The 12,044-nt window shown below is 40.8% G+C and overlaps 1 protein-coding gene across 1 annotated transcript; it reads right to left on the bottom strand.

Moving 5' to 3' along the window:
- Positions 1-297: 297 nt before the first annotated feature.
- On the bottom strand, positions 298-11,646 carry MFSD9 (major facilitator superfamily domain containing 9). Its single transcript, XM_071577710.1, has 6 exons — positions 11,363-11,646; positions 8,253-8,340; positions 6,908-6,951; positions 5,595-5,724; positions 3,572-3,781; positions 298-3,055 (listed from the first exon to the last, which is right to left on the bottom strand). The coding sequence occupies exons 1-6, from the start codon at positions 11,459-11,461 to the stop codon at positions 2,268-2,270; spliced, it is 1,359 nt and encodes a 452-aa protein (XP_071433811.1). The 5' UTR covers positions 11,462-11,646; the 3' UTR covers positions 298-2,267.
- Positions 11,647-12,044: the final 398 nt, after the last annotated feature.

Here is a 12,044-nt window from a genome sequence, read left to right as displayed (position 1 = left end):
TAAACATGGTCTCCAGGCACTAGGAAGAGTAGCTTTAAGCACTTCATCTCAAACTGCTAAGTTCTCTGTTTTTCTTTATTTCTTCTTTTTCATTTTTCATTCACTAAAAAGGCCCTTCTTGGTTGAATCCTTAGTTCCTGAGCCTTTTATTTGAAATGAAAGCAGATTCAAATGATCATTTTTAACCAGTTTCAAGTAAAAAAATAAAGTATCTACACTTCATATTGACTTAAACATTTCTATTTTGTGCTGTAGTTTGAGCAAAGGAAGAGAGGAAAAAGCTCAATGACAAAATGATAGATGTGGAATGTCACTTCAGTTTATTTCTAATCCTTAAACATGCCCCCAAGACCACAGGCTTTCATAGATTTCTCAACTGTATTATTTAATTTCATTTTTATTTAGCTTATATGGACCACCATTTTTCAAAATAAAACAAAAATGTTTGCTCACTGGGGAAAGCACATTTTTCACTTATGTATAAACCAGTGAAGTTGTAAAGATTTTATAACCAATCAGGCAACTGTGTATGTTGGTATAGGTGTTTACACAAGCCAGATTTAATCAGTGCAGGACCTTAGAAAGGTAAATGTTACGTTACCCCATAAAACCAACAAATATTGGAAACATTACTAAATCATTCACGTATATTGAATTTTCAAGTTTTTTCCTACCCTTTTCCTTCACTCCCTGCTAGAGATGGAAAAAGTCCCTGACATAAAGAAAGGTGATTTCAAGTAAAGAAAAAAAAAGATATAAAGAAAGAAAACAAGAAATTTAGGGCAACAATGCTCTGGGGCATCTACTAAGCAAGGCAAGAGAAGGTATGACACTTGAAAATCAAGTTCCAAGGGAGAAATGAAACACAGATTATTTTAATAAAGAACTCTGAGGATATGTACTGAAATCATAGCAGTAATAAGACACTGATTATATAAAATAAAAAGAATTCAGAGGTTTTTAATATATGGAATGTTTCAACAAATATCTGAATACTACTAGACGTTGGAAAAGGTAAAAAAAAAATGTAAAACACCATCTATAACTCACCTGATGCAGCAACTGTGTCTGTACAGATGTTTATGGAGATAACTAAGTTGTTTTTCACAATTATATATAGTTGACTTTGTATTTTCATCAAGTAATATTATGAAGAACATATGGAACCTTATCAGTGAAAAATACATTCTTCCTATGTTTCAGAAGAAATACAAACAGTGGTGACTGGCAAGTAATATGAGCTTGAACAGTAAATAGCACAGGAATGCCACAACTTCCAGTATAGCTCTGAGAGTAACATCTCATTAGTTAAGCCATGCACACAAACAAAGTACCAATAGAAAATTTTTTCTCTTGTCCCTGAAATGACACACACGGCTGAGATGAGAGAGGATGCATTAATCCAGATGAATGACCTACTGCTAGTTGCTACAGCACACCTTTACAGAAATTCAGAAGAACTAAGGAAATTTATTTTTAAAAAGAAGGTAGAAAAATTGCAGAGGAAATATTAACGAATATTTTATGCCCGAAATTGCACATTAAAAGTTATTACTAAACAGAAACCACTGGTTCAAATTCCAATAAAACTTAAATTGAACCTCAGTTTCAGTCTGAAAGGTCCTGTATTACACTAAAATTGTCCATTTTAGGTCTTCTAAGACATAAAGTTAGCATATACCCAGGAAATGGCATAGACCAGGAATTGGCAAGGGTTGGATGACTATCCCAAAGTGCCTCATCATAGTGTGCAGCAAGTTTTGTAGACAAAGTATGCTTCAAAAAATCACATAAGCAAACACCCTGTTAACTGAGCTACTGTCACAGCAGACAAATGGCAAAAGACCACAGCGTAAGAAATGAAGGCCAACAAGCATATTGCAAATTCTCCTTCTGGTTAAATAACAAATATTCACCTTTGATTAAATAATAAGAATCAATGTCTGTATTTTAACAATCTCTCAATCTAAACACTGTTTCAAATATGACCTACAAGCAGGATTTGTGCATTTTATTACATTCTTTTTTCCCCTGGAAAAAGGTTAAAAATCAATTTAAAAAAAATCACAGCCAGTAGAATATAGCAACATCTGTCCCTCTTACAAATGTTCCAGTGGCACCAGTTAGAATGACATTTGTCTAGAGTTAACATCACTGGAGCAGAAACATTTGTCTCTGCGTGAACATCACGTGCCCCCTTGAAAGATCGTGTAACTACTGCACAAGCCTGGAAGGTGAAGATACATCTATATAATCCAAAGTTGTGGCTACTGATTTTTTAACTTCACATTTCTGTGACTACAGTATTTTTGTTTGTTTGCATTCATTATCAGAATAGCTACTAAAGCTAGTCCAACAGCTAGACTTGGAGGGCCACAAGGACTGAACTCTTGTGCAATTCCAGAAAGGAGTGGGGCAACTATACGTCCCACTGATGTCACAGACTGTCCAACACCTAGAAGTGTACCACTGGCCTCATTCCCACCAATGGTCAATTCAAGATCAATGATACAAGTACGGCCGATAGTAGTTGAAAAGGCTAAGAATGTGGAAGACAAAATGACCATCCACATGTTCAGAGCTGATGCATACAGGAGAATCAGCGTGCAGGTAAAAGTGCTGGAGTGCAGTAGAATTCTGTAAGTGTTGTGCTGATAAAGTCTTGTTATTGGTCCAAGCAGACAACCGGCCAGGACTCCAAGTGCACTGCTATAGCTTGTTAGGTATCCAGAAAACAAGGGTTTCACCCCAAATCTCTCCTCCAAAGCCAGAGTAAAATTGCTATAGTACAGCAGTATAGCAACAGACATCAGAAACCGCACTAAAAATATATCCCACAAATTAGAGCATGCAATCTCTTTAATCTTCTTCAGCACTGTTGCAACTTGGATCCACGGAGATTGGAAAAGATTAGTGTTTGTCATAGCTCCATTAGTTGCTGATTTCAAGTGCAGGTCATGGTTTGGTTTTGCTGAGAAACTATTTGTTCCTTTGTCTTGGTGATGTCCCTTGTTGCTAGTTTTTTCTTCACTCCAGGGCAACATCCAGACAAGACCTATGTAAATCAAGAAATGAGCTGATTTCATTCAATTGTATCAACTTTACATGAAAGACATTAGTTTGACCACACAATTTTAAAAAGGACTTCAATGATAATTTCACCTAAAAAAATCACAAGTCTAATGTTATTCACAGTATCAGTTCAATTTTAAATGCAGTGAAACCAATAAAAGAAAACACTGAGATGCCACCCCACACCCCTCTAAACAAATCTAAAGACTAAAGCCAAAATTTTAGTTCTAGTTTTCACGTTTGGGCACATCAAAAGTTCTCATTTGTGTCTGAATGTAAAACGGATATACCTAAAACAAAGGAGATGCACCTAGAGGTTAACTGTTTCAAAATTCACACCCTTCCACTCAGGTTCAAATTCAAAGAGTAGTATTGGTATAAAGAACATTTATGCCACAGATGATAAACACACTACAAATTCAAGGTATTACAGATGGCAAAAAACCACCAAAATACTGAATGAAGGGACCCAAGATGCAAGAAGTGACATATAACTTACCACCATTCAAAAGGAAGATAGAGGCACAGATGAAGGATGTTTGATAAAAGCCACCTTCCAACTCTGCAAGGTAGCCACCAACAACAGGCCCCAGAATGAAGCCCACACTGGAGGCTGCATTGAAGCGTCCCATTACCAACGGGCGGTCTCTCTCCGAAACCAAGTCAGAAAGCAGGGCTTTAGAGATGGAGAGTGTGTGTTTGAAAATACCTGCAACACAATATAAACAAAGTAATAAACATGTATTGCTCAGTCCAAAAGATTAAAGTTGACAGAATCTATCAGAAATATCAATGGTCAAAATCTGTATGATTTATATTTGTAAGAGTCCATTAATCACAAATTCTTCAGTGCTAGAGTCATGCAGCACACTTGGCCATGACCATAATCCTGGCTGTATAAGGATTTGGACCTAGGAATCAAAATTATTCAGGAATCTGTGTCAAAGAAGTGCTCCTGCAGCCCTCATGAAAGAAGAAGTAACTAAGAGAAGTGCTGAAGCACTCTAGGAATGAAATAGCCGCTAAAACAGGAACTTGTGAATGGAGCAGAAATGGCTTGTCTGTTTATGAACATAGCTCCCCCAAGTTTGTTGAATATGAAGAGTGCTAAGATTGTAACACACCAAATTCATTTTGGAAACTGGTGGGTGGCAAAAGAAGAGTACAGACAGTTAAGCATACTGCAAGAATATTAATAATGCAATCTTTTATGTGGTTTCCTTCTGACCATGCCAATGCTGTTACAGTCACTGGGTTGCTAGGATTAAAAAGCATGACATCTACTGCTCATCTAATTAAATATCAACCAAACAATTAATTAGCAGATTGTCTTTAAGAAACAGGAATTTTTAAATCAAAACTACGGGCCATAAAAGTGCCCTATAGTAACAGCAATACTTACTGTGTCAGAATACATGCAATAGGTGTTCAGCTATTTTAGAACTCAGATACAAACCCTGGCACAAACTTCAGTGCTGCTAATATACATGCTTTTGTACAACATAAATGTTTGGTTGAAGCAATGACCTAAACTTCAGTGAAATTTTCTAGTATCACTTTGAGGAATATTTTCAGCCTAAGAAAAAAGCAACACACATATAATTCCATTCCATTCTCCACTGCAATTGTAGACCAAGATTACCAGTAGTTACCTGGTATATTGTGTGCCTGCTATGACTAACTTTACAATAGCCTTTTTCAAGATATTGCTGCACTCCTGTCCTCAAAGTTCAGCCATTCAAGGTAGCATGAAAGTTGTGGCAGTTGTTGAGTATACATTTATTCCGGTTTCATCTGGATAGGGTTAATTTTCTTCCTGGCACAGTGCTGTGTTTTGGATGTAAAATGAGTATAATGTTGATAGCACAATGATGTTTTAGTTGTTGCTGAGCAGGGCTTATCTTCAGTCAAGACTTTTCTGCCTCTCACCCCATCCCACCAGTGAGTAAGCTGTGGTGTACAAGAAGGTGGGGGAGGAAACAGCCAGGACAGCAGACCCCAACTGGCCAAAGAGAGATTCCACACCACATGGTGTGGTGCCCAGCATACAAACTAGGGGGACAGCTGTCTGGGGGCTGCTGCTCAGAAACTGGCTGGGCACTGGTCAGTGAGTGGTGACCAACTGCATTGTGCACCACTTGTTTTGTACATTATAATACTATTTTATTATTATTATTCTATCTTTCCTTTTCTGACTTATTAAACTTGTCTTTAATTCCACTCATGAATTTTACTTTTTTAAATCCCTATTCTCTCCTACATCCCACTGTGGGAGGGGGAGTGAGTAAGTGGCTTTGTCGTGTTTAGCTGCTTGGTGGGTTAAGTCACAACAACATTTCAAATTATTTTCAGGAAAAAGTCATGAGAATTCTTGATTTGTAGAGATTTTTCCATTACTAAGGTTCAGTTGGTGCTGCTGGGTGATGATGCTGTGTAGCCATCCATATATGATTTTTCCAGTAGTAACTCTCAAGCTGAGACTACAGGCAATTTAAACTGCAAAATGCCAAGTGTTTACTTACCTACAGGGACCCTGGAAATAGCAAACATGAACACAGTGGTGGATGTTCCAAGAAGAAAGTAACCCAGTGCACTGAGAAGAATACAAGCAAGCAAGGAATACTGTCTTCCTACTATATCACTCCAGCAGCCCTTTTACAAAGCAGGAAAAAAAGATTAGCTTTTTATAACACTAAGCCATGTACAGTGAACAATCACTGCTTCTAAATGAAATTTAGAAAACAGATCAAACGACTGTCAATGAAAGCTTAATAACATTATTACACAACATTCCTAAGTGCACAAAATCTGGAATTCACAAGCAGAGTTCTGCCCTGCCAGCAGTGCACCTGCCAAAACTATGATTCCATTTAATATTATGTACAAAGCTTTTTAAAAAATGATTTCTGCCTTTTAAAAATACAGTCCTGCAATACACACCACAAAGTATTAACAGTAGGAGCCTTCTGAAAATCTTATTATAACCAACCACAAATACTCGTTTGCATCAATGGTTGCTGTGTATTAGACACTTGAATATCCTAAAAGGAATAATCTTAGCTATGAGGAGTTTGTCATCTGAGTTCAGGTAAGTAAGAAGTAGTTATGCAAAGGCCAAACAGAAAACTTGCATTTAGCATGCTTATGTATCAGCTTGATTCCAAAGAAGAAATAGTTTTTTAAGGAAGTATACAATGGCCTTGCAGTTCAAAGGAAATGCCACAAGATTTTAGAAGAAAACGATCCCAGATGGCCTGTATAACAAACCCTGAAAGTCTTTTCATGAGACATTCAAAATCTGCTCTCTTGAAAGATAGAAAACCAGTACCAGGGTAATATTAGGGTGTAAAAAATCAATAGCTAATAGGAAACAAAACCAAACAAAGAGCAAAGATGCAATACAATTGCAATGCAATTTAGACCATATGGTGAATTACAAGGCACTGCTCACTAGCAAAGAAAGCAAACTAGATAACAGGATTATAAAGAGCTGACTCAGGAGACTGTACCAAAGGAAACTGCTCTACCTTCACAAACTCTGAAGACAACCCTGTGTGAGTGAGACATGCTCAGTAATATCTGAGCTCAAATCTGTATTCTAACTTTTGTCTAAAAATTGTATTCTGTTTGGGACTCAAAAATGTAGTAATTCCCTATAAATAAAACAAACATTTTTCATGCAAACTGAAAAGTCATTCCTCCAACCAAAAATGCTTGTGTGAACACCTTAAGCATTTTCAAAATGCCAAGAAACACCACTATTAGCTTCATCCTTTTCTGCCCTACAATCCATATAAATATCCACATGCTCTTGGAATGCAGTGTTAGAACTCACCACAAAAGTGCTGGAAAATAGTTGCATTACACCATAGAGAGATCCTAAAACAAATAAAATACCAGTGTTAAAAATCACACTTTTTTTTAAATGAAAACTGCACAAAATTTTAAATGATAAAAAATGAGAGAAATTCTGGGAATAATTTACCAGAAAAATGGGAAAAGGGAGCTTAACAAACCAAGGGTGGAATTTAGTGCATTATCAAGGAAATAGTTTCAGGAATGACAAAAATAAAAAGAAGAAAGTGCTGAAAACTTGTAAAACTATGTAAGGTAGAATGATGTTGCTTTGTATGTATATTACACAAAGCAGATCTAAGCATTTATAGTTGCTTTCTCAGAATCAGAAGTTACTGTGAGGGACTCATGACTTTTCACTTGGCACTTTAACCTGCTACAAGGCACCACAGAAGCCCTGAAGAAACCACAGACGCTACTTTTTCATTTTGGACACTAGGAATTTATCAGCACTTAGTGACAGAAGGGAAGGAGCAAAGAGAAGCAGAGAGAAACATATGCCAGACTCTCATTTATAAGAATACACCTTGAGCCCCAGGTTTTTTTAAAGTTAAAAATCAAAACAAACTGAAGACATATTGCTAATTAATTGCTGCTTAAAGTGATAATGTCAAGTCAGTGTAAACCCAGAGTTATTACGGGAAAGTGCTAAAATATAAAAGCAAGATAACAAAAATTGATTTAAAAAGCACAGGTCAATGACACACAGCTACAAAGAATATCATACTTGTATTACTACAAACAATAAACAGTACCATAAAATGCACTTTAAAGAACTTTAGAGCCACAGAACTTACCTTATCACTTAATATTTTAAGATAAAATTCCACATCTTCAGAATCTACCTGTAAACATTCCTCAAAGTGAATAAATATTTTGCCAAGACAGCTGCAAGGATTTTAATCAAACTCGGAGGAATCATGGGCTTTGGAAAGCTGTGGAGAACCAACTACAGAAGTACCATTTGCAAAGTCTGTAAATAATAATAAAACTACAAGCAACACCTCTGGCTCCCTAAGTTGCTGAGCTGTGAATTCTTGGCAAATGGAAAAGCACCTGTACAAATGTTACTGCAAGCCTTCCTAATTCTTTCCAAGTGTGCTCTATTCTAAGCATGTGCTTTTGGCTACTGTCAGTATGCAAGTTTGGACAGGTCTCTGGGTCTAACACAGTATGGCTGCCCTTAAAGTTTTACTTGGAAGTTGTCCTTACTTTTTATTATGCTATTAGCTAGGAAGAATTATGTTACAATATCCAGCTTACAGTAAGGCATAATCCAGGCTTTATCTTATTCTTTGGTAAATCAGTCAAGTACTACAACTCACCTATAATTCCAGCCACTGTATGACTTGCTCCTAGAGATTTGATATGAAGATTCATTAAAGGAACAACCATGCTCACCCCAAATAAATCCTGAAAAGAAGGCAGGAAAATGTTTAATAACTTTTACAAAGACAATAGAAACTTGGCTTAATAACAGTCAACATAAAAAAACCCAACAAACTAGTAAATTACCTCCATATCAACACAAAGTTAAAAGAAAATTTCTCATGGCCAATGTGGTATGTTGTAACCTTTACAATGCATCAAGTACGTACAAAATTACAAAACACAAACTGAAAGATTGCCTCACAGAGGAGCTAAACTTATGAAAACATCAATCCTCTCCCCTCCCACCAGATATAATCCTTCTGAAGATATATATTTAAAAATTAATTATTCCTTTAACATATATTAAACTTTACCTGTTTAACAGGAAAAGTACTTGGTACCAGTATTTTATGTTCAAAGTAATCTGTTATTTCAATCACCTAAAATACTTTTTACTTGTGCAAAGAAAGTATCTTTTGCAAAACTACAATATCTTAACTCAACTGCAATGGAGAAGAACCTACAGTAGATCTAAACCTACTTACAGACTACCTTTGTGTATAGCCTAAGAAATGCAGTGAAGACAGACACACACACAAAAAAAAAGATAAAAGAAAAAGTGTAAATGAAAAACATTTGTAAGAGGAGGTCAAAGGACATTGCCCATCCTGAAGATTACAAGACTTTGCTTTTCCTTTTTTCCCTTTTGATATACTCACCATGTTGACCTAGTAGTTCTTTCACTACTACTACAATCTGGCACAGCATCTACTGTCCCTTGGGGAAGATCTACTGTAGCAAGATCACCTTTCACCAGTGACTGCTTGAACTGAACCAGACTACCCCAGACAGAGCCTTATTAACTGTAACAATGTGGATCACTACATTCTCACAATCTGTCATTAATTATCTTTCTGTGGTTGAAATTGAGACTTCCAAGGTTAGAATCACTACTAAACACATTAACATGAACAAACAGATCACATGACTTAAAAGTATCTTCAGTAGCAATCTTAGGTGTTATCTGCAAACCTGAAGAGAGGTGCAATGGCCTCATCCAGGTTATCAATAGAGACATTAAAAAGAACAAGTCTCAGAATATGCCCTGGCAGTACTGGGCTTGTCACAGGCATGTAGGTAGAACAAGAGCAAGACCCATTAACCACCATCCTCTGATGGGTAGTTACTTCTCATTTCACATATAATTCCTTATGTTGAATGACAGATACCCTGTATTTGCCTGGCTACAAGAAATTTACCCCATAAGCAACAGCTCAAGTATGATGATATATCACCACACTCTACACCTCTAAAAGGACACCCACTTGGTTGATTTCTGTGTGTGCTCCAGCTTGGTGTCAGCAAGACATTACTGGGCTGGAGAACCACCGTGTTTGAGTTAGTTAAGAAGCAAAGCTTGTTCTAATACACCTGTTCTGGAAAATTTGCTCCAGAACACAAACCAGATATGTTGTTTCTAGTGCCCAACTTAAGAGCAGGTAAGACAATATCCTGACATTTCACAGTGTAATTCGTACTCAGTGTAATTAATTTACAAAGTTATCTCTTTTAATGTCAAATTAATTGACACTTTCCTGAGGCTTGTGAATCACTACAGAGTATAAGCCTTTTAAAAAGTCTATAAACTGTGTTCTTTCAGGAAGGGCCTCTTTGGCCACAACCCCATGCAGCGCTACAGGCTGGGGACAGAGTGGCTGGAGAGCAGTCAGGCAGAAAGGGACATGGGGGTACTAATTGACAGGAAGCTCAACGTGAGCCAAGTGTGCCCAGGTGGCCAAGAAGGCCAATGGGATCCTGCCCTGAATCAAAAATAGCGTGGCCAGCAGGACCAGGGCAGTGATCCTTCCCCTGTACTCTCCGTTGGTGAGGCCTCACCTTGAGTACTGTGTTCAGTTCTGGGCCCCTCAGTTCAGGAAGGATATTGAGGTGCTGGAGCGGGTCCAGAGGAGAGCAACAAGGCTGGTGAAGGGACTGGAGCATAAGTCCTATGGGGAGAGGGAGCTGGGGTTGTTTAGCCTGGAGAAGAGGAGACTCAGAGGTGACCTCATCACTGTCTAGAACTACCTGAAGGAAGTTCTGGCCAGGTGGGGGTTGGTCTCTTCTCCCAGGCACTCAGCAATAGGACAAGGGGGCACAGGCTCAAGCTCTGCCAGGGGAAATTTAAGTTGGATATCAGAAAAAAATTCTATCCAGAGAGAGCATTGGGGCATTGGAATGGCCTGCCCAGAGAGGTGGTGGATTCACCAACCCTGGAGGTTTTTAAACAGACTGGACGTGGCATTGAGTGCCATGATCCAGTAAATGGACTGGAGTTGGACCAAGGGTTGGACTTGTTGATCTCAGAGGTCTTTTCCAACCCAATCGATTCTACGATTCTATGATTCGTTTTATTTTTTTTACCTAGAAAACCCCATGTTTTTAGTGTTTGGGTTTTTTAATAAGTTTACATCACCCACGGGTATTATAAGGAAACAGGAACAGTTCTCTTACACGCACACGGCAAGACTCAGCTTTAAGGGCGCTGCACTACTCCATGACATTCATAGGACACCAACGCGACCTGTGTCCCAGGCTGCAGGGCTGTCTCAGGGATAACACAGCACAGCACCGCACCGCACCGCACATCACCGCCACGCACCCCCGCACCACCATACAATTCCCCGCACCGCCACGCACACACCCCCCCGCACCGCCACGCACACATCCCCCCCCGCACCGCCACGCACACCCCCCCCCCCCGCACCGCCACGCACACATCCCCCCCCGCACCGCCACGCACACACCCCCCCCGCACCGCCACGCACACACCCCCCCGCACCGCCACGCACACACCCCTCCCGCACCGCCACGCACACACCCCCCCCGCACCGCCACGCACACACCCCCCCGCACCGCCACGCACACACCCCCCCCCCCCCGCACCGCCACGCACACCCGCAGCGATGCGCCCGGAACCCGCAGCCTTCATCCGGAGCGGAGCGGATTCCCCTCCCCAGGCACGGCCGCCCGGCCACGGCGGCCCCCGAGGAACCTCCCCGCTTACCAGGAATCCCACGGCGTAGAGGCACCGCACGAAGCGCCCGGGCGCGGCCGCGCTGCCCGCAACTCTGCCGCCTCCATCGTCGTCCTCCTCCTCCTCCATGCCGGGCCTGCGCGCTGCCGGCGGAAGCGCGGGCGGGGCGGGAGGGGTGTTGTGTTCGCTTTCACTACCGTGTAGCCCGGGTTTCCTCTTCTTCAGGCGGAGAGGAGGAGTGGAAAGATCCCTGCAGGCTTTGGGAGCTGTCGGGGTCACGGCGCCCAGCAGGCAGGACTTTGCCCTTCCTGCCTCCTGTTGCGTGTGTGTACGTGGAGGGTGTTGCAACCCTTCGCCTCGGGGCCCGAGGCTCTAACGCGGCAGGAGGGGTTGGATGGGGCTGACAGGCAGATGTGCCTCAGGAGCGTGGTGCTGGATCCCTGCACTGCTCTTGTGGTTGCTGTAGAAGGTGACTTTAGAGCCTATGCACCCCCGAGCCTGCCCGTCCCGTCGGGAATGGCCGTGTCCCAGCGCCGCTGCCGCGGCTGTGCCCGCGCACCAGGTGCTGTCCCGCCCGGATACGTGGCTGGGGCAGTGCTCCTGCCCAGGGAAGGGCATCCCTCCTCTTGCTTAGCAGGGACACCACTGCGCTGTAGCTTCATTAGAAGTCAGAGATAGCTGTAGTTATTGACGGCTGTTACGTTATAATGCA

The sequence above is a fragment of the Pithys albifrons genome, chromosome 1 (genome assembly GCF_047495875.1).
Source record: "Pithys albifrons albifrons isolate INPA30051 chromosome 1, PitAlb_v1, whole genome shotgun sequence".
NCBI lineage: Eukaryota > Metazoa > Chordata > Aves > Passeriformes > Thamnophilidae > Pithys > Pithys albifrons.
Note: the sequence above shows the minus strand (reverse complement) of the source record. Positions and strands in the feature narration are given on the sequence as shown.

Coding starts and splice junctions, on each gene's coding strand:
- MFSD9 (XM_071577710.1), bottom strand. CDS start 11,461: ATGGAGGAGGAGGAGGACGACGATGGAGGCGGCAGAGTTGCGGGCAGC. Junction 5,725..6,907: donor TATTTTCCAGCACTTTTGTG/GTGAGTTCTAAC, acceptor GCTTTGTAAAAG/GGCTGCTGGAGTGATATAGT. Junction 3,056..3,571: donor TATCTTCCTTTTGAATGGTG/GTAAGTTATATG, acceptor TGATTTACATAG/GTCTTGTCTGGATGTTGCCC.